The sequence below is a fragment of the Teleopsis dalmanni genome, chromosome 1 (genome assembly GCF_002237135.1).
Source record: "Teleopsis dalmanni isolate 2A chromosome 1, ASM223713v2, whole genome shotgun sequence".
NCBI classification, from domain to species: domain Eukaryota; kingdom Metazoa; phylum Arthropoda; class Insecta; order Diptera; family Diopsidae; genus Teleopsis; species Teleopsis dalmanni.
Genome location: NC_051846.1, coordinates 142,998,589 through 143,018,432, shown reverse-complemented (window position 1 = coordinate 143,018,432; position 19,844 = coordinate 142,998,589). Strand labels below are relative to the sequence as shown.

Here is a 19,844-nt window from a genome sequence, read left to right as displayed (position 1 = left end):
AGAGCTCGGCTGGACGAAGCAAAATCTAAAACACACATGTAGGCTTAGCACTTTCATACTTCATACGTCAGACTAAAATTCAATTTTTAATATTTAGAACTAACGGATATATTGATTTCCTTATATTAATACTAATAGCTATATTAGCTATATTTGTTGTGTATGCCATAATAGCTGCAAGAAAATATCACACTTCAAGAACGCTAGGAACGGGGTCTTGTCTATCAACATTCTTCTGGACGTTTGGTAATTGTACAGTGCTGACCTGAAACAGTAATTCGTCAATCAAAATTAGTACGAGAGAAAAACAGGTAGAATCTCAAGTATTTTCAAATATTCTAAATCCATTTATACTCGTAATATAATTTTAGTGAACAGCATAAATACGCGGCACTTTAAGCTCTCTGTTGAGAGTAAAGCGGGAAAAAACAAGACAGTTTTAACTGTGACATTTTGTTCATCTTAAGGTATCCATCGCCTTCCGAAACTCAGCGGTCAGATTACACAGTTTGAACTCCGGCACTTGTCAGTCCTGTGAAAAGCCAATCACCAAACTCAAAACGTTAACAAGAGAATTGCACTATTTTTACTGGATTAAACTCTATACCTTTGTATATATCATCTCTGCCCTACTTACATCACTAAGTTATTTTTTTTATTCCTCTATTCAATAGTTGTGACTAAGAGCAATATGAATAACCTTTTGTATATTTCTAGTATTTACTGGAAGTTATTAAGTTACATCCATATAATGTGTAATTTATTATACATTGAAAGAAAAAGTTTATACCTTGGTTTATATACAATATGGAAAATACTGGAAAATCGTTTTTCTTTAAGCACATTCGAGGAACTAATTCACATATATCTTTTTTCAACATAACTTAATAGAAACTATTGAATTTGAGCGTTTCCCAAAAGACTACCACAATATATTCTCTTTGCATTACAAATAGATCAGTCATGTTTGAATCTATAAGACTGTACAAAATAGAATATTATAAAAAGAGGAAGATTCAGGGTCAGTAGTTCTTTGAACCTGCTTAGGTAGCCAGTTGAGTTAGAAGGTTTTTATTGTCATTCTTCACTAACAGTGAAGCGTAGGATCCCTGATTACAATCATTAATTAATTATAATATATAGTCTTCAGTTTGGAGTTTTTTTCCAGCGTAATAGATCTATTATGATCGTAAAGTTTTGTTGTTTTCAAAGTTTTTTAATTTTTTATCATTATTTAATAGATCATTCAAACCATTCACACTAGATATAATGGATTTTTTAAAAACAAATGAGTTCTGTAGACGCCACTACATATGTTCATTTTATCAATACACCAATGATATATATTAAAATGTAGAGAGTATATGGCACAAGCATATTATTGCAGTGCCAGAAGATAGAATCTGTCACATAATTGAAGTAGACATTTAAAATGGGTGTGATCTAAGGGGTATGATAAAAGTTTTGTAAAGTAGATACATCAGGGGTATATATATTTTGACTTTATTATTCCAAGAATGTTACCGTGTTCTTAAAAATTAAAGTGCCTCTTTACTCTGGAAGAAAATAAAAAAAATTTTTCCGTTTTGTTAATCCTCTTAAAATGTATGTATTCTGAAGGCATGGCTTTATAACCATGAATTGGCTGAGAGGGTGTGACGGTGACGAAGCTCAAATAATAATGCACAATAGAAGAATTAAAAAAAGGAAAACGGTAACAAAAACGAGACAATTGACAGTAACAATAAAAAATGAAACGATAATATCTTATGAAGAATGATCTAGTGTACTACGTTATACGTATTTGAACACCGATCAGTAGGCCTAGCGGAGATCTTCAACCACGCTTATTTTACAATTAAGTATAAATAGCCCCTGTACCGTGACATGTCCTTAAATTAATATTTTTCAGCTATCAGTAGAATGTCACTGACAGAATTTTTTAAAAAAACTTCATAATGAGCAAGAAACTACATAATCACAGTCTTGGTGCGTATCCAAATGAAATAAAGTAATACATTCTTCGTAAATTTAGGATAATTAATAGAGGAGCAGCGATGGGCTGAGTTGACATTACTATTTAAAAAACGACAATCCACCTAATATTTAGTTCAACTAACAAATTTATACCGATAGCAGAATAAATCTATTAACACAGTGCCAAAAAATGTGGATTACCAGAGAAACTGCTGTATAAGCCGGAAACTGCTACATAATTTCATGATACCAAAATACTATATCCAATTACAAAGGAACTGTCAGAATCTTATCAAAAATTGCAGATGTTTAGCAAGCAGAAAAATAACATTTTACTGACAATAGTGTTACGGTACTACTCAGATGGGCAAAATATTCAACAGCCCACTAGGACTCATCGTTCATAATGCCTACATGATGTAAATGCATTAAGGAAAATTAAGGTTAAAGTACTGAATGTCTCATCAAACCACTAAAAATCGATAGACTTTACAGCATACTTATATATGGAAAACAAGAAAATTGTTAAGTCAATGGAATGATAACATATTGATTAAATTTCAAAAAAAGTTACTACTTCTGAATTGCGGAACTACAGGGTTGCAGCCTTGTTTTTCATTTCAAATGAAATATACACATCGATGATACGAAATAGGTTTTCTAATACTACAAAAAGTCCATTGACAGAAAACCAATTTGGGTTAAGATTTTATTAATACCAAATATATCATATGTGAACAATGTAATGAATTTTGAACTCAATGAATGAGTTGCGTACTGTTGTTAAGAAAGTGTTTTCGCTTTCCTACGTCCTACGTTTTCGTAGAAAAAACTTGGAGATGTTGGAGAGGAGAAACATGAAAGACTACCAACGTAGTTCAAGAAAATATGCAGACTTTTATGAACTAATATCGATCTGTGATTTTGAAAAAGTAAAACTAAATAAAATTTACAAACGCAAATGGAGCTGGAGTAGAGCACACTCTATCAAACAGCAATACGAGTATTACTCAATAGACACTGAAGTGGCATTCGCAATGGACTAGATGCCCCCATGTGCTAGCCATGGCTGAGAAGAGAGCAACGAAATATAAGATATATTTAATCATATTCATAGTATATACATATGTATACAGTAAGACGATAGTATTCAACTCACAGATCTTATAGATATTGACAACCTTATTAATTTTGATCTAATCGAATTTAAGATTTCTAAGGTTATAGTGTGGAACAATACCTAATAATTGTAGTCTGGATTACAACTGAATGAGTTTGAATCCTAGTATATGAGCAATATATAATATTCGTTTAATATATATGAGCAACTAAACCAAATAAATGTTTCAAAATGAACCAAAATGCTTGTAAGTCAATTTTTCAACGAAATAAGAGAAATTACTGAGTTATTTGTCCTAATTATGTTATATTAGGTCTGTTCCACGAGCTACTCGTAGTAAAACTCAAATTATGCTCTTCACACAGAAGAGCATATATAACAATACAAAAATTTAAATTCAAACCAAAACAGCTGATTCATACATCACACAAATTTTACTTGAAATAAAATGTACGAGCATAGTCTGTGTAGCATTTTCAAATTTCAACAGCAATGTTACGCTCTCTCAGATGCTCTTATTACTCGAAAATTTAAGGCGGAATGCACTTGTGTATATATAATGTTACTTAAAGTTACTACGAGCACGGTTGCCACTTATGGTACTTTAGTACCAAAATTGGTACTTTTTTTTCCGTTTGGTACTCTGGTACTCATGTTCAAAAAATGGTACATTTTCGGCGACCCAACTTTATTCTGGATATTGTATTGTTTTATACTTTTTGTACATTTTATATAAATTGTATTTTCTTATAAAAAGACAATAGAAAAATTTTGGACCTTTTTTAACAGAAATGGTACCTTTTTAAACCAATTTTGGTACAGAAAAAAATTTTCAAGTGGCAACCGTGACTACGAGTAGCTCGTCTAACAGATCTATTATATCAAACACAACTGTCACTTTCAGCATATATTTTTACTCTTTTTGTTTTTTGCATGGAAATTTTACTCAAAATTTGATATAATTATATTTAAAGGAACATAAAATAACAATCCTCAAATCCACTTCTGGATTCTCAGGAAGATATGCTGATTTACGGTCCGTCAACAACTAAAAGATAAATAAATGATATGATTTCTTAGCCTAGTTAAAGAATAGTGTGGGGTAGTGATAAGCCCCCCAGCCATTATATAGTGAAAGTGCGTAATAGCACTAAGTCAAGAACAAGAAGAAGAAGAACAGAATACATAAAACAATAATAAATAAATATAAAAAATAATAAATATCTTCTCAAAAATTATAAAATATATAAATGTTTAATTACTCTGATTTCCGGATTTTACTTGAATTCTTTGAATTGGCAAACATTTCATATAATTTGACAAGCACTAATCACTGCTATAACATGAGTAATCGATTGCACTAAAAATATTTCTTTAAACACAAAGAATAAAAATTATCGATACATTTACAATGAAACTAAATTTTTTTGACAGAAATTATTTTCAATAATTGCTAACTTCGTATCTTATATATAACTTTATATCCTTTATATCTTTCATACAGAGTAATATATATATATATTCATAATATATTTTATTACATAAAAATTCATGTTTGTATATATAATGTCACCAATAATAAAAATTTAATATTAAAAATCAAAAATAAAAGTTTTGACAGCTGTCATATTTAATATAATAGATTAGAAAACAGGTAGATATAATATTTAGTAAGAGTATTAGATGTTCTACTCTGTAGGCACTCTTACACGTAAAAAGTTATATCATATGGAAGGCGCTATTTTTACCTAAGTAATATTAAAAGAAAGGCATCTTAGATTAACGCCTTGCAGCTTTGTTTACTTTTTAAGGCAACATATGTCCAAGTCTCGGTGAATATAGCAACTAATAATAACTAATAATAACTGCCGTACATTACTTGGCATCAGCTATTGTTAATGACGCTCAAGCATCATTTGCACTTTTAAAGAATTTTTAATTTTTCTTTCTATATCATGTTTCTATTTACATTACATTTATAATTATTTGGAAACATTTTCAAGAAGTTTTATATTTGATCTCTGGTTTGAACCGCAGATAATGCTCAAAATAAATTTTAATTTTTCCTAAATTCTAGAATATAAGGCCTACTTAAAAGTTTAAGTTCTTATCTGTTATCATTGTTTATCATTGATTAAATATTTTGTAAACTCTTTATGCAATCTAATTCTTCTCTTTATCTAAAATAATACATATAAAGTTATATACATATATATTTTTATATAAAAATAAAGTTTATTTAAAATATTTTTAACTTCTAAATATATTACAAAAGAATCTTACAGATTCTTAAAAAAATAAATTACTGAAAGTAAAATGGTGCACCACAACTTCGGAAATCAATTATGCCATAAAAAAACTAATAATACTATGTTCCTCCAATTTATATACAGTCCTCCAATTTCCTATGTTCATTTCTTCTAAATCCACTGCAACTAAATCAAATTAAAATTTGGCCGTCTTCACTGGCATTAATTAATTTATGCATGTGATAAAGCTTTTATGTGTCACAAAGTTTTGTGAAAGATCTAGAAGAACAGCGTAAAATGCTTTGAAAAGAATTATAGTTACTGAAAAACATTTTGTATTGTTGTCGCTATCCATTTGAAATAAATAAACTTTCCTTAATAATATATCATACAAAAAAATTATATATGTAATTGATGTATTGAATGATTTTTATATATTTTATATGTCTATTACATATTCAATTGATGAAAACAAAGATATTATTAAATACTCACTTTCTCAGTGCTTTTGTTTTCAGTTCAGCTGTTGTTTGTTTGCATTTTATATATAAAACATATGACAAATATTTTGAGCATTTCAGTTGAAAGCCCTTTTTATGGTTGTATGGTAAATTATTCTCATTAGCGGCCGTAATGAGCGAAACTCTCTAAATGAGGCTAGTGAAAACATGGTATAAGTTAAAAATCACTTAATCAACGAAAGTTTTAACAAAGGCAATGGAAACATACATATATGTATACATAATTGTAACATTTAACACAATTTTCTAAATTTTAATCCTTATTTTTTAGTAGTATGTAACACATTTAATTTTTTTTTTTTGGACAAGATAGATAAAAAACAATTCTTTAATCCACATAGTGAGGAGCAATGTTAAACTATTAATTTGGTATTATATTATTTTATATTAGTGTTAATGAAATGTAGTCGGTAAAATTTTAACATTTATGTATATATGTTGCTATAGAATTACATTACTGAGTTATACTAGATTCACACCAGAGTTTTAATTGTAATTTTAGATGTCACAAATTTTAAACTTTTATCTGAATTCAAAAATATCGATTAACACGACGTATTTTTTGATTGTCAGATTTATCATATGTCCAATTTTCTTAACTGCGCACAAAATTTATTTTTATTTCACAAAATATATATTTTGTATATATGATATATAAATAAATACTTTGCACATATAAAAATATCAACGGAAAATCCTCAATTTCCAACTACGGAGCAGATCTTCACGCCAGAAAACAACCGAACTAAGGGTAATGTTACTGGCAGTACAACGAATCGAAACCTTGTACAACCTGATACCTCTAACAAGAAACTAGGCAAAGTTATTCCCATCGTGCTTCGTCGAACCAACACCTGTAGCTGATTAGTCAAGCAATTTCTAACAAGAAACCTTAATTTTAGCAAGGCAAAGAAGGTTCATTTGGACATTCAAATAACTCCTACCACAATAGACGACCACCGCAAGATAACAAGATGTTTGAAAGAGATCAGTGAGCCATTTCACACCCACTTTCTTCCCGACGAAAAACACGTCAATATAATAATTAAAAGTCTGAAGTGGCAGAGCCTAGAAGTTATTAAAAAAGATCTTGTAATCCAAGAATTTAGCATCTTCGAATGCCACTTTTTGAAAACTTGACAAGTAACCAGCAATCTGTCAAAATTCGACTGCCAGCAGACCAGAAGAACATCTATAATGTCTGTAGCATTTGCTATTTGAAGATGATAGTCGGAGCCCAGCGCTCTCTAAAAGGTCCACCTAAATGTCATAATTGTCAGCAGTTCGGGCACGTTTTACTAACTGCAGAGCCACACCCAAGTGTGTTAAGTGCGAGGGCTCGCATCATCACCAACAATGCACAAAATCGCCCGATACTGCCCCGATTTGTTCAAGCTGTGGTGCCGGCCACCCAGCTAACTACAGAGGATGCCCCTGCACTCCTCAAAACCTGAAGAAAAAGAATGTCTCAACACTAATCTCACCAGTCAGCTTCAAAGTGCAACCCTCATTATCGTAAGCCAATGCTGTGAAGAAAAAAAGCACAACCCAGCAACATCCGTCCAATTCCTATTTGCCGGCTTCCCACATTAAGAAACTTATGGATAGTATGCAAGCTCAACTCAATACAATGATGAAAACATAACATATATACATATGATATAATATATACATATGATAAATGATAGTTTTGTTCCATATTGTATGAAAATTTCATTTATTCCACAGAACTATTCTATTGGGGCACAAATTAAAATCAATTTGATTTTGTAAAACTTACGATTCAATTCTACTTTCAACTGTCAAAATTATCATACAAGTCTTCCTGATTTGAACTTATTTTCCTATCAAAATCAGGAATAATTAAAATGTCAATTAAAATTACAATCAAAAGCCTCGTGTGAATCCATATAATCGAGTTAATGATTTACTAGGGCATCAAATAAATTATTAGTTTTTCGTTATTTGGTAAAATATTAGCTAATTTTTTTATTATATATTTAATATATATAATTATAATATATATGCAGATCTGAGGTCAATTATTGCTTAGTCTGATGAAGTGGTAAACAATAATCTAGTCAAGGCGCAAAGAGGCGTTTTGAAGAAACCTCGCAGTTAATAGAGAGTAAAAGTGCTCAGGTGCACTGACTCAACTAGCCTCAACATAATATATTTAATTTATATATTAATAAATTATACCATATTATATATTTATTATTACAAATTTTAAAATTTATATTTTGAAGGGCTTAAATAAATAATAAATAAAAATGTATTTGTAGAAATAAAAAATTAAGTAAAAATTAAATTATGTTTTAATATTAAATTTAATCTTACTACTTTTTTGATTTAATAACCAACAATAAGAGCAAAAGTAAGCATATACTTTAGCAATTCAATTTTATTTCAAAAAACAGTAAATATAGAAATTCAATTAAAAGAAAAGGCATTCAGGCATTTGTCATTGTATTAATTTGCTAATTATTGTGACATTGAAATATCGAGCAAGATGTCATTCCTCAAATAAGGTCTGTAACAGCTAAAATATTTTTATTGATAACCGTTTAAAAATACAAGGAAATTTATATCACTAATTATAACAATTTAAAAACTAATCTTATATTTTTTTTGGTAATATAATATTATTCTTAGAATAAAATACGTTCTCATTTGCATTATTTCAACTATATAAAATGATTATATTTGTGTACATACTCATTTTCATCATACATCAAACCCAAATTTCTACCTGCTTAAGTAAGGGTAATGTATATGGGCACAATAATTAAAATTCTAACAAACGGACATCACAAGTATTAGGTATACATATAATTCGAAGGAATTAGGTGTAATAAATGAATACCTGCTTGTAAATGTATTGTTAGTATTTTCAATTATACTTGCTGAATTTGTTAATGTAGTAATATTTTTACTAATCTGGCAGCTCAAACCAAATTATTCGTTTTGACATACCTACTTACTTTTGAACATATTTTTTCAACAAAGCAACATATAAAAGCTGGTCATATTTGGAAAAATATTTATTTATCATTTGTCATTGAAAGAAATAGTTTTAATCACGGAGCAAAATTAAATTTGTTTTTCGAAAAAAAATAATCGATAACAAATTTGTGCAATCACTGAACTATCGCCATCGAGCTCTGTGTTTCGTTTTTAGTTTCTTTTGATTGTGTTCTCTACATCCTCATATCGGTTCAGTTTGTCAAAAGAAATTGTTCGTGCGGGACGCAAAGTAAAATTTTGTGAATAAAGGAACTGACGAAAACCGAAAACCAAAGTAAGTGTGAAATTATAAAATTGCAATAACTTTTTACACAATTTGCGCTTATTATAGTTTAAAGATTCATATTAAATTAATTTTATTTTTTCTAGTTTCATTGTAAAAATGCCTACCATTAAATTGCAAAGTTCAGACAATGAGATCTTCGATACAGACGTACAGATTGCCAAGTGCTCTGGTACTATTAAAACAATGTTAGAAGATTGTGGCATGGAAGATGGCGACAACGCCATGGTTCCTTTACCTAATGTTAACTCGGCTATTCTTCGTAAAGTTTTGCACTGGGCAAATTACCACAAGGATGATCCGCAGCCCACCGAAGATGACGAAAACAAAGAAAAACGTACTGATGACATCTCTTCGTGGGATGCAGATTTCCTTAAGGTTGATCAGGGTACCTTGTTTGAATTAATATTGGCCGCTAATTATTTAGACATCAAAGGCTTACTTGACGTAACTTGCAAAACTGTGGCCAATATGATCAAAGGCAAAACACCTGAGGAAATACGCAAAACTTTTAATATTAAGAACGACTTTACGCCAACAGAGGAGGAGCAAGTTCGCAAAGAGAACGAGTGGTGCGAGGAGAAGTGAGCGTACAAAATTATATTTCAAAACGTAATTTCAAAATCATTTAAAGTACTGTAATTATATATTTCAATTAAAAACATAAAGAAGCTTCTTGAAATCATATTTAAAATTATTGTACGCAGCTAATTTAACTGTTTTCAATATGTTTTTAATATATATTCATATTCAATAAATAAAGTTTAATTAAATCTAAAAATATTATCACACTAAAATGTTAGAAAATCAAAGTGATTCATTCAAGGCAATAGCAGCCAGTAGCCATTTTATGTAAAAACAAAATTATTGCCTGTTTTCGTTACAGTCATTTGGGTGTGTTTTCCACAAATTAACAGAAAATTCACAATTTATTTAAAACCATTTGGTTTATATTATATTGGTAATTGTTGTAATTTAAAACCTTTTGCTGTTATGTGTTGCTATACAGTATATATAATGGTCCACAAAAAACATCTGTTATAATTGTGAGGAACCTTTTTTTTGGGTTCTTCACACTTGGTCGTCTGAACAGACAAATGATTTCGGGAATAAAACTCAGCAGTACCAACAATGAATATAAATATTAATGTAAATTTACATAATTAAATAAAAGTATTAATATTTAGATTAGTAATAAATGTTCTTGGTGAAAGTACTATGTATGTACTATGTCAGTATTTATTTATTTATAATTTTAGAATAGAATAGCAGATGATCAATAAACACAAAGATATAGCCACACAGTTCTGTTTATTTATTTGTGAGTTAAAGTTAACTAAGAAATGAACTGCTAGGTCCTTCGTCCTGTGTTTATATTCATGTTAATAATTATATCTAAATTTTATTTTATTTTTATTAATTTATAATTTATAAATATGTCTTTGAGTAGGTGTAGTCGCTTAATTGCGATGAAAAGGCTGGTGGCGTTGCCCTGTGTTATTCCTTACAAGTTTTACATGGAAAGAGTTTAGTTAATTGCATAAAAATTAATTTTATTTGAATTGATTAGATCTGAGTAGATTTATTTTTCTAGTTTAGATTATAGTAGATGTATATAGTTTAGTAGTTTAGATAAATAATAGTTTATAATAAATTAAACGTTAGTTTTCTGTCTGTAAAAGAGGAAAATTTATGAGAAAATTTATTTTCTAAAGTCCCGCCCTATAGTCACATTAGTCCTAATATCTGAATAATGATGATTAAAAGCAGTAGATTTTTATCATTTCATAAACATAAAATTATTCACTAAAGTCGATACGATAATTAACCCCGCACTAACAATCCTCAAGTCCACTTCTGGACTCTCAGGAAGATATGCTGATTTAAGGTCCGTCATCAACTAAAAGACAAATAAATGATATGATTTTTTTTAGCCTAGTTAAAGCCTAGTATGGGGTAGAGATAAGCCCCCCAGCCATTATAGAGTAAAAGTGCGTAATAGCACTAACTCAAGAAGAAGAAGAAGAGAAACATTCATTAGATGGATTAGATTCATTATAAAAACCACACCGTACAGAATCTTTACTCAACTATGATTAATTTTAATTAATATAATAGCTTATTGTATTTCTTATCACGAAGCACTTAGATTGCGAGACTGCTGGGATAAAATTCAAGTGAAGAATTTTAGCAAGTATAGATATTATTCTAGTGTTTTATTTTTTTTGTAGAGCTGGCTTTAAACAGTTCTACTGCAGATTCACACTGCAGATGCGTTTATCTCTAATCAATGAATAAGCGGTGATTGCTTTTCACTCTACCCAGAACGTTATCGTACTATTTAATCCAGAACGTTATCGTGCTATTTAATCCATAAACCAGGATTTATTATTGGTTGTGAAAATTTTAATTGCAAAGAGACAGAACCAAGAAGACAAAAAAATAAAAAGCTGACGGCTTTACGATCAAAAGTAAATAATTTTATAATAAAAAAATTTAACTAATTTAAAGAGCTGCATAGTATCAAAAACTAATTAAATTATTTGCTCCAAGTGGAGCAGTGCCTTAAACATATGTTCTATATTTAATTGCTCATCATAAATAAACAATATAATTATTAATTGCAAAATGATTTGATTATTCATATGGTATACTTAATTCTTTAAAATTTTTATAATTATCTTAAAGTTTTTTATAGACAATTATCTACGTACAATACATACAAACGTATTTATAAGGTATGATGATATATGTATATATACCTATCCATGTAATCTATAAAGTAAACCATTTTATCAAAACAGCGTATTATAAACAAGGTTTACACAGAAGCATATCGTGGTTTCTACTGTAGGAATAAAGATCGGAATACCGCTTAATATTCTTCTTCCTAAATTCCTTTATAGATTATTTGAATAGGTTGTGATACGACAACCTATTATTAAAATATGCCCATAACATCCAAAGTAGTTATATGCCGTATCGGATAAATGTTGTTAAATGACACTAGACTCTAGATTAAATGCCTCTAGACTCAATTCACATTATTAGCTAATAATTGTAAAAAAATACGTTTATGGTTTAAGTTACGTTGTCAGAACATATATTATTAAACACATGTTATATTATATTTTTTTTATACAATTGAGAAACTACACAGAACGGACTGGCTCTCAGGATCCAATGGTTTGATCTATCATATCAGGAATACTATATTCTATGGTAATGGAATACGGAGACAAAACAAATGGTTTTTCAATTTAGTTATTCTCACAGTTGCAAAATATTTGTTGCTATCTGAATATTATTTATAAAAAAAAACATTCATCGTATGAATAAATAGATAAATTGCAAATTATTGAAGCCGACTCTATGTACACATATATATATGTACATACATCCGTGCAGACTAGCCTGTATAAACAAAGTTGTAGCGAGAAAGTAACTAATCCAGCGAATAATATAAACAAATCAGCGCCACTTGGTAACAAACCGAATTATTAATGTTATTATTGTGTGTAAACAAAAACTAATTAGTTACTCAAGATTGTTAACTTGATAAAAGATAAATATACTTTATTGGATATGTTAACGCGAAGATATGTATATATGTACATATATGCAGACTCTTAAGGTTTCGTACTTCACTAAAAGCATTAAGAAATCATAATAGATAAGCCTTAATAGGGATGCGCAAGGCATCTACAGACAAGGTAACTTTCCTTATCCAATTCAAACTTGTGTAGCTTACGAAAATCAATCTGCTATTAAAACACACAGAAATTAAGGGATATCAGATACCCGACTGTATAACTAGGTTACTTATCTAGGTTTAATAATTATAGATTGATTTTACGTTGAAAAGCACTTCAAGTTTACTTCAACTATAATTTTCGCGTAGTACCGTACATAATTGAGAAAGAAGTATTGTGAACACAGTTTTTCACAAACACAACAAGCTTTATATTAATCGAAATAACCCATAAGTACCAATTTTGAACGATTGTATGTATATATTAAGAATGTTTTAAATAGCCTTTCGTAGAGTGCCTCTGTTACCACTAAGGCACGTATTTTACTATGCTCGCAAATACCCTACAACCCGTCGTACGAGGAGTGAGACTAGTTAATCTTGTGATAAAACTTAGTACTCTTATATTTTATGATAAATATATATCTTGGGTGCAAGACCCAATTGACGAAGTCAACATTTAATTGTTCAAGTTTTGTAATTTGCATCTAAGTCGGTTAAATATTTAGGACTAGTTTTACAATGCATGTACTCAGTAGCCGATTTGATACCACATTGACATTGTCTTTTTAATTAAATTGACATCAAATTTAAAGAAACATGTACATGCTCAATAACCGGGACTAAAGGATTTTTTGGTAATCTACATGTTAAAGGTGTCGGGTGTGTGTAGTATGACTGTGAAAACAATTGCGAAATTGAAGAAATTTCACAACTTTATTTAAGCACCTAGTTCTGAAATGACTGAAGCACTTTGGTCACTAAAAAAAAGTGTTACCAACGCAATAAGTGAACTATTGTGAACCTTCATTGGAAATTTTAACGAAAATTCCAATCATATGTCCAAAGTTTGTAAACAAAATAAAAAAGTTTCACACATTTGATAAATGTAGAAATGAAATATTTAAAAATATGCAAAATTGTGGAAAATAAATATTTTAAAAATATGTACATACAAATATTCAAAAATTTATAGCAGTACATGGAGAAAATATAATTGAAAATTATTTAAATTTTTTAACTTATTATTTGCTTAAATATTCTAAACTATTATTATTTTTTTTGTTAAAGAAAATTTCAGTATGTAATATGTTCAAAATGTTCAAAAATATAATTTAATTGCATTATGTGCACATATACAAAATTTGATATTTGACAGATTGCAACAGTGATGCCAATGTCTTGCTTAGCGCCTATAGACAAGATACTTGCTGTTTTTTGCCACAATTGCAGGCTGCCGAAAACACCTCTTATTTTTGTATTTATTTATTATTATAACAAAGAATTAAATAACATCGTGTCAAAATTTAGTATCAATTTATTTTTGAAAAAACTTTTTAATTTTGGACTTTAAAGTTAAGCATGTAAAAATTTTCAATTTAAAATATCGAAATAACAGAAAGAAATAACAATTGAATGTAATAGCAAAGAATATAAAGAAATGAAGCTGATAGGCAAAAAAAACATAAAAATTGTGTATAAAATTTTTCAATTATTGTTCAAAATTTTGTGTAATAAGGTGAAAATATTAAAAAGTGCGAAAAACCGAGTCCCATACAATCACGGTTGCCACTTGAAGATTTTTTTCTGTACTAAAATTGGTTTAAAAAGGTACCATTTCTGTAAAAAAAGTTCCAAAATTTTTTTGGAGCTTTTTGTTTTTTTGTTCTGTGTTTTTCATAGTGTTATAAATGAACAAAATATAAAATAGTGCAATGTTGCATTTATAAAAAAAATTAATTGGAAATATCCACAATAAAGTTGGGTCGTCAAAAATATACCATTTTTTGAACATAAGTACCAAACGAAAAAAAAAGTACCAATGTTGGTACTAAAGTACCATAACTGGCAACCGTGCATACAATGTCACATAAAAATTTTACCCACCAAGTTTCATTATATTGCCCACTGCGCCTTATTCACCACGATGTTTGCTAAATAAAAGCAATTTCGTTGTTTGTTTTGGTAATTGACATTACAAATTAATTCATTACCAAAAAATGCACCAAAATTGCAAATAGGAATATTAATATATTTAGTTCAAGATATATAGAGCACAATTTGTTAAATAATTGCCTAATAAAAATTTATGTACAGATGGCATAGAAATATTATATGCACTTGGATGACTCAATTTCAAATACCTTTACATTTTTCCAAAGGATTATGGTAGGTGCGTTATTATTTAAATATAACAAACTTGTAATTCTAAAAAATTGTAGTTATAAGTTTATTATTATTTTTGAAATTTAGATATGTGATAAATTAGTGCATATTATAAACTACTAATTTATTTGTGAAATTAAGTTAGTGATTTATTAAAAATTTAATCTTATAATTAGTTAAATACAATTTACTATTTACTCATTGATCAATAAAATAAAAATGAATAATAAAAAATGGTTTTTAATTTATTAATATTATATTAATATTAGATCGGCCCAAAATCACTTAATCTAATCTTTTGAAGTCGCTAGTCTAATCTCGTGTTGACTATATGATAATCAAATAGGTCATAATAAGATATATATATATATACATTAACATGTAGTTTTTTAGTTTTTGTGCACACTTTCATCGATCAATAAATATTTATAAATTAAATGAATTAAATGTCATATTAATAAAATGTGTTATCGTGACATATTAATATGCACGACAAAAGCAAATGTCAATAAAATACTTAGATCCTCGTATTATATTCATTCCATTATAAATTACTTCCTAATAAGGGTGTAAGGTTCGAGTTTTCTATGCGTTGCTAATTGCCAACGAATTTTGATATATTAGCTCTGTGTGGATATAGCTCAATTCTTTAGATATTGCGCATTGAAGTTGTAAATTTTTACTCCAAGCAACAACTAAAAGCGTAATATAAAGCCCGATTTATACAAAACTGAACTACATTGACAATAATATAGTGGAAAATTATCGCAGAAAATTGAAATATACTAAAATATATTATTAAACATATTCATAATTATAAAATAATAAAATATTTTATAAATGTTTCATATTTTACAAATATAATATAGATAAACTGAAACTAGAGCATATATTTACCCAAATATTAATGCTAAAAGTAAAATTGGGCAAAACATGATATAATGAAAAAATAGAGTGCATAGTATATTATACATACATGTGTAATATTATAATTATTAATATGTATAAATTAATTAATTTTAAAAGCTAAATGTATATATAAATACACAATTTTTCTTATTTATACGCTACTATTTGGGAAGGATATTTTTTTATAATTAAATTTATGTTGTCATTAAACATTAAATTTTATGGACAAGCTGGCATTACCATAAATGTCAAACATATAACAAAGCTGTTATTGACAGTTGTCATTTTCGCACTCACGTTCTAAAAAAAAATTGCAAAAAATCGTAATTAATGACGGCATTAATCAAAATTCATTTGAGTAATTGTTTTATGAGGTTTAGAAAAACTTCAAAAAAATCGTCGGAGTATATTCGAAATTATTTGTAAAAATTTGGAATTGTTTTATGTTATTTTGACAAACGTCTGCTACCGCAAATTATGGACAAATTCTTTAAAGGCGTCCGGTCAATTTCCCAGTATGAGTACAATTTTGACAGTGTGAATGAAGCAATTTTACATAATTATACTAAAATTTGAAATATTTTGTGTATTTAAATGATTAATATAATAATGCATACTTTTAGCGAATTTTATTTTGAAATTAAAATTAGTTGAATTATACATGGGTTTATATTACAATACTTTTTTTAAAAGGCATAAGACTTAAAAATAATTACGGTTCTGAGTTAAATGCTCATGGAGGTGTCTTTTTGCAAAAACATAAATTATAAACAAAAAGAAGTGAAAACATTTTTAAAGAGCATTGTCTGCTTACGTTATCGACGACGTAAAGTGCTACGTAATGATATTTCTCTTAAATTGGTAATGCCACATTTTTAAAATGTTCAAAAATTCAATATATGAATATGTACATAAATAATAAATATTTACGAAACTCAAAAAATTGTTAATTTGTTGACTAAATAAATTTCAAAAGAATATGTTAAAATCAATTCAAAACTTTATATTATAAACACTTAGTATTCGAGAAAATCACACAATTCTTTGCAGTTAATTTCGTAAGTATATTATAATGATATAAAGCTAATTTAAGAGTTTGATACTATTTAAAATTAGTTTTCATAACATTTTATTGATGGATTTAACACACTAACTAGTGAGAAGTTTAAAAGTTTTATGTGTCTAATCTGTTTAATTGATTGTAATTTAATAGGCTGTGTCCAATCAGACATTGATTTATTGTAATAAATAGATGATTTACAATTAACCCTGCTGGATTTGTACTCCATCTGACCAATATTCCGTAGATAGTGAAAAGTGAAATAAATGTTTTTTGAATATTTTTAAGATTTGTAAAGAATTAATCAGAGGCATATGGATAATATTAATTAACTAAAACTAAAAAATTTCATGCAATACATGAACATATACGACAAATGTCCAAACATCTAATGTTATTATGGCCTATTTGATATTTTCATTGAGTATGTTCAGTGTTCTTACCATTAAAACCGTGCGTTTTAATGGTAAGAAATCAAGTATTGCAATAAATCTGTTACTATTTTTTTTAAACACTTTGTAGCTCTGAGAGAATAATGTTTTTCCATAACCCCATATATTTTATGTAATAAACATTTTCTTTATCATAGTGATCTTGGTATTACCGTAGTTTATTTTGTATGGGATGATTTTAAGAGATATTTGAAAAATCCCCCGGTTTGAGATTAAAGAAAGGAAATTTTGAAAAGGTTGTCCTAGTTAAGTATATATTTATTTATTAGCAGCGAAATTCACATATCTTATTAAATTCTTTAAAACCTTAACTTCTGAACCTTTACCAGTTGTTACTAGAGGCTCAAAGCATAACTTAAGTTAGAGTTGAGTCTTAACTTACGATTGTGACATCTGCCCAAAATATTTACTTTTTTAGAGAAATCTTGTCACAATATTACCTGTTGTAACTTTATCCATATAAATATTGCAATTCCTGTTTTTTTTGTCGTCAGCTGTTGTAGTTGAGCAATAATCTTTAAAGAGATATTTATTGACTGTATAAATAAACTAGTAAATAAAAACAAATTCTTGTTGTTGTGATGCATGTCATAATTTCAGTCTTAAGAAAATTTGGCTAATATAAAGCATAAAATAATTACTAGACATTCCAAAAGGAGAATAAGAAGGTTAATGATTAATGATGATTAATGGGAAGATGAAGAATATAGTCGGATATAATGGTAATGGAGTAAGAATGTAGTAGAAGTAAAAGAAAACTAATTTGAAAAGAGATTCAGAAGTCTCATTTTCTTAACAGGACTACTTCACAAATTAATTGAGCTCAAGTTAGTGTTACCTGTAGGTGGTAGGTCAAGTATCTGTTCAAATAAACAGATCTTTTCAAATATTTAATATAAATATTTAAACAGATATTTGATATAATTATCCGGGCATATGTATTGAAGCACATATCATGATAAATATTTTACCCATGATACTTCTTGGAAGACGTCTTTACTTCTAACAGAGTTAAAGTAGACGACTATTGAGAATCGAATTGCAATACATGTGCGTATTTCGAAGGACATATTGTATGCAAAGTGATTTGATCCTGTTGTTGTGACCCACTAGGAATTGAAAAGAAAGCATATAAAAGAATTATAAATCTTACTTATACTTAGAAAGATTATAAATGCTTAGGATACATAAATTAATTTTTTACTTTAAAAAGCACTAAACTATCTATATACCTTCTGATCAAAAAAGAACGAGAGAACTATTTTTGAATTTCATCGCTTATCCCATCGGTGAATTTTTTTTATTTTCACGCTGGCAACACTATTATACACATTCTGTCAAAGTTTAACGCATATCGTACGATTAGTATACAAAAAGTCGAAAAAATTCGTGTGTAACCGAGTGTTGCCAGGGTGAAAATAAAAAAATTTACCGATTAGATAAGCGCGGAAATTCAAAAATTAAAAATTAAAGTCCTTTTTTGATCACAAGGTAGACTCATTTACAGTGCGACACTTTTTAGAATAATATATGAGTCTATTAAAATTGAGTTGTCAACCTGAAAACGAAACCCACGATAATACTTAACAAATAATAATCTTGTTTTTATGCGTTTATACACTGAGTATTTTGTTTCCCAAATCGAATATAGGTAACATTTGAATGTAGCATCAAGTCCTTTCTTATAAAAACAACATCGAAGGCTTATACCTGTCGCATTTCTTATTAAGATCAGTGTCTGAGTATTAGTACACGTTTCAAATACTTACGGATTCTGTTCGTAGTACATCTGTTAAATTTAATTATATACTTTAGAATATAATCAAATATCCCATGTGTCTCTTTTTAAACTTTAAATCGATTCCATATCTGTAAGTCTCACATGGTCGCAGTGAATACATAGAATGGCTTAAATATATTTTTTATATGTTATTTTTTTCTCTTGCTAAAGTTCTCACAACGGTTGATAAGATTCTTAGTTTTCTTCTTTTCAGATATCTTTCTTTTCCCTTGAAATTTACTATTAAGTGTAGTATATAATATATATAATTTTTAAAGTATAAGAAGCGATATGTGTAGAATAGCATATATCTATAAGAAATTTATTTCAATTTTAATTACTGTATTGTCAAGACGACGTAGATCTTAGAAGTGCTTCCATTTCATTGTACTCGTAACTGTACTATATGAATATCAAAAAAATATAAAGTATATAAGGATATGACAGCAATTTAATTTTCTTTTGCTTTAATTGTGGCCCGGGTACTTACTTTAAGAACAATACAACTCCACAAAAAGTGATTTCGGGAAGAAGACCCAGCACCTGTCA

The 19,844-nt window shown here is 28.4% G+C and overlaps 1 protein-coding gene across 1 annotated transcript; it reads left to right on the top strand.

Annotated features, from left to right (window-relative positions):
* Positions 1-8,936: 8,936 nt before the first annotated feature.
* On the top strand, positions 8,937-9,845 carry LOC119669146 (S-phase kinase-associated protein 1). The gene is made up of 2 exons (XM_038078944.1): positions 8,937-9,168; positions 9,264-9,845. The coding sequence occupies exon 2, from the start codon at positions 9,277-9,279 to the stop codon at positions 9,763-9,765; it is 489 nt and encodes a 162-aa protein (XP_037934872.1). The 5' UTR covers positions 8,937-9,168; positions 9,264-9,276; the 3' UTR covers positions 9,766-9,845.
* The last annotated feature ends 9,999 nt before the right edge of the window (positions 9,846-19,844 follow it).

Coding starts and splice junctions, on each gene's coding strand:
- LOC119669146 (XM_038078944.1), top strand. CDS start 9,277: ATGCCTACCATTAAATTGCAAAGTTCAGACAATGAGATCTTCGATACA.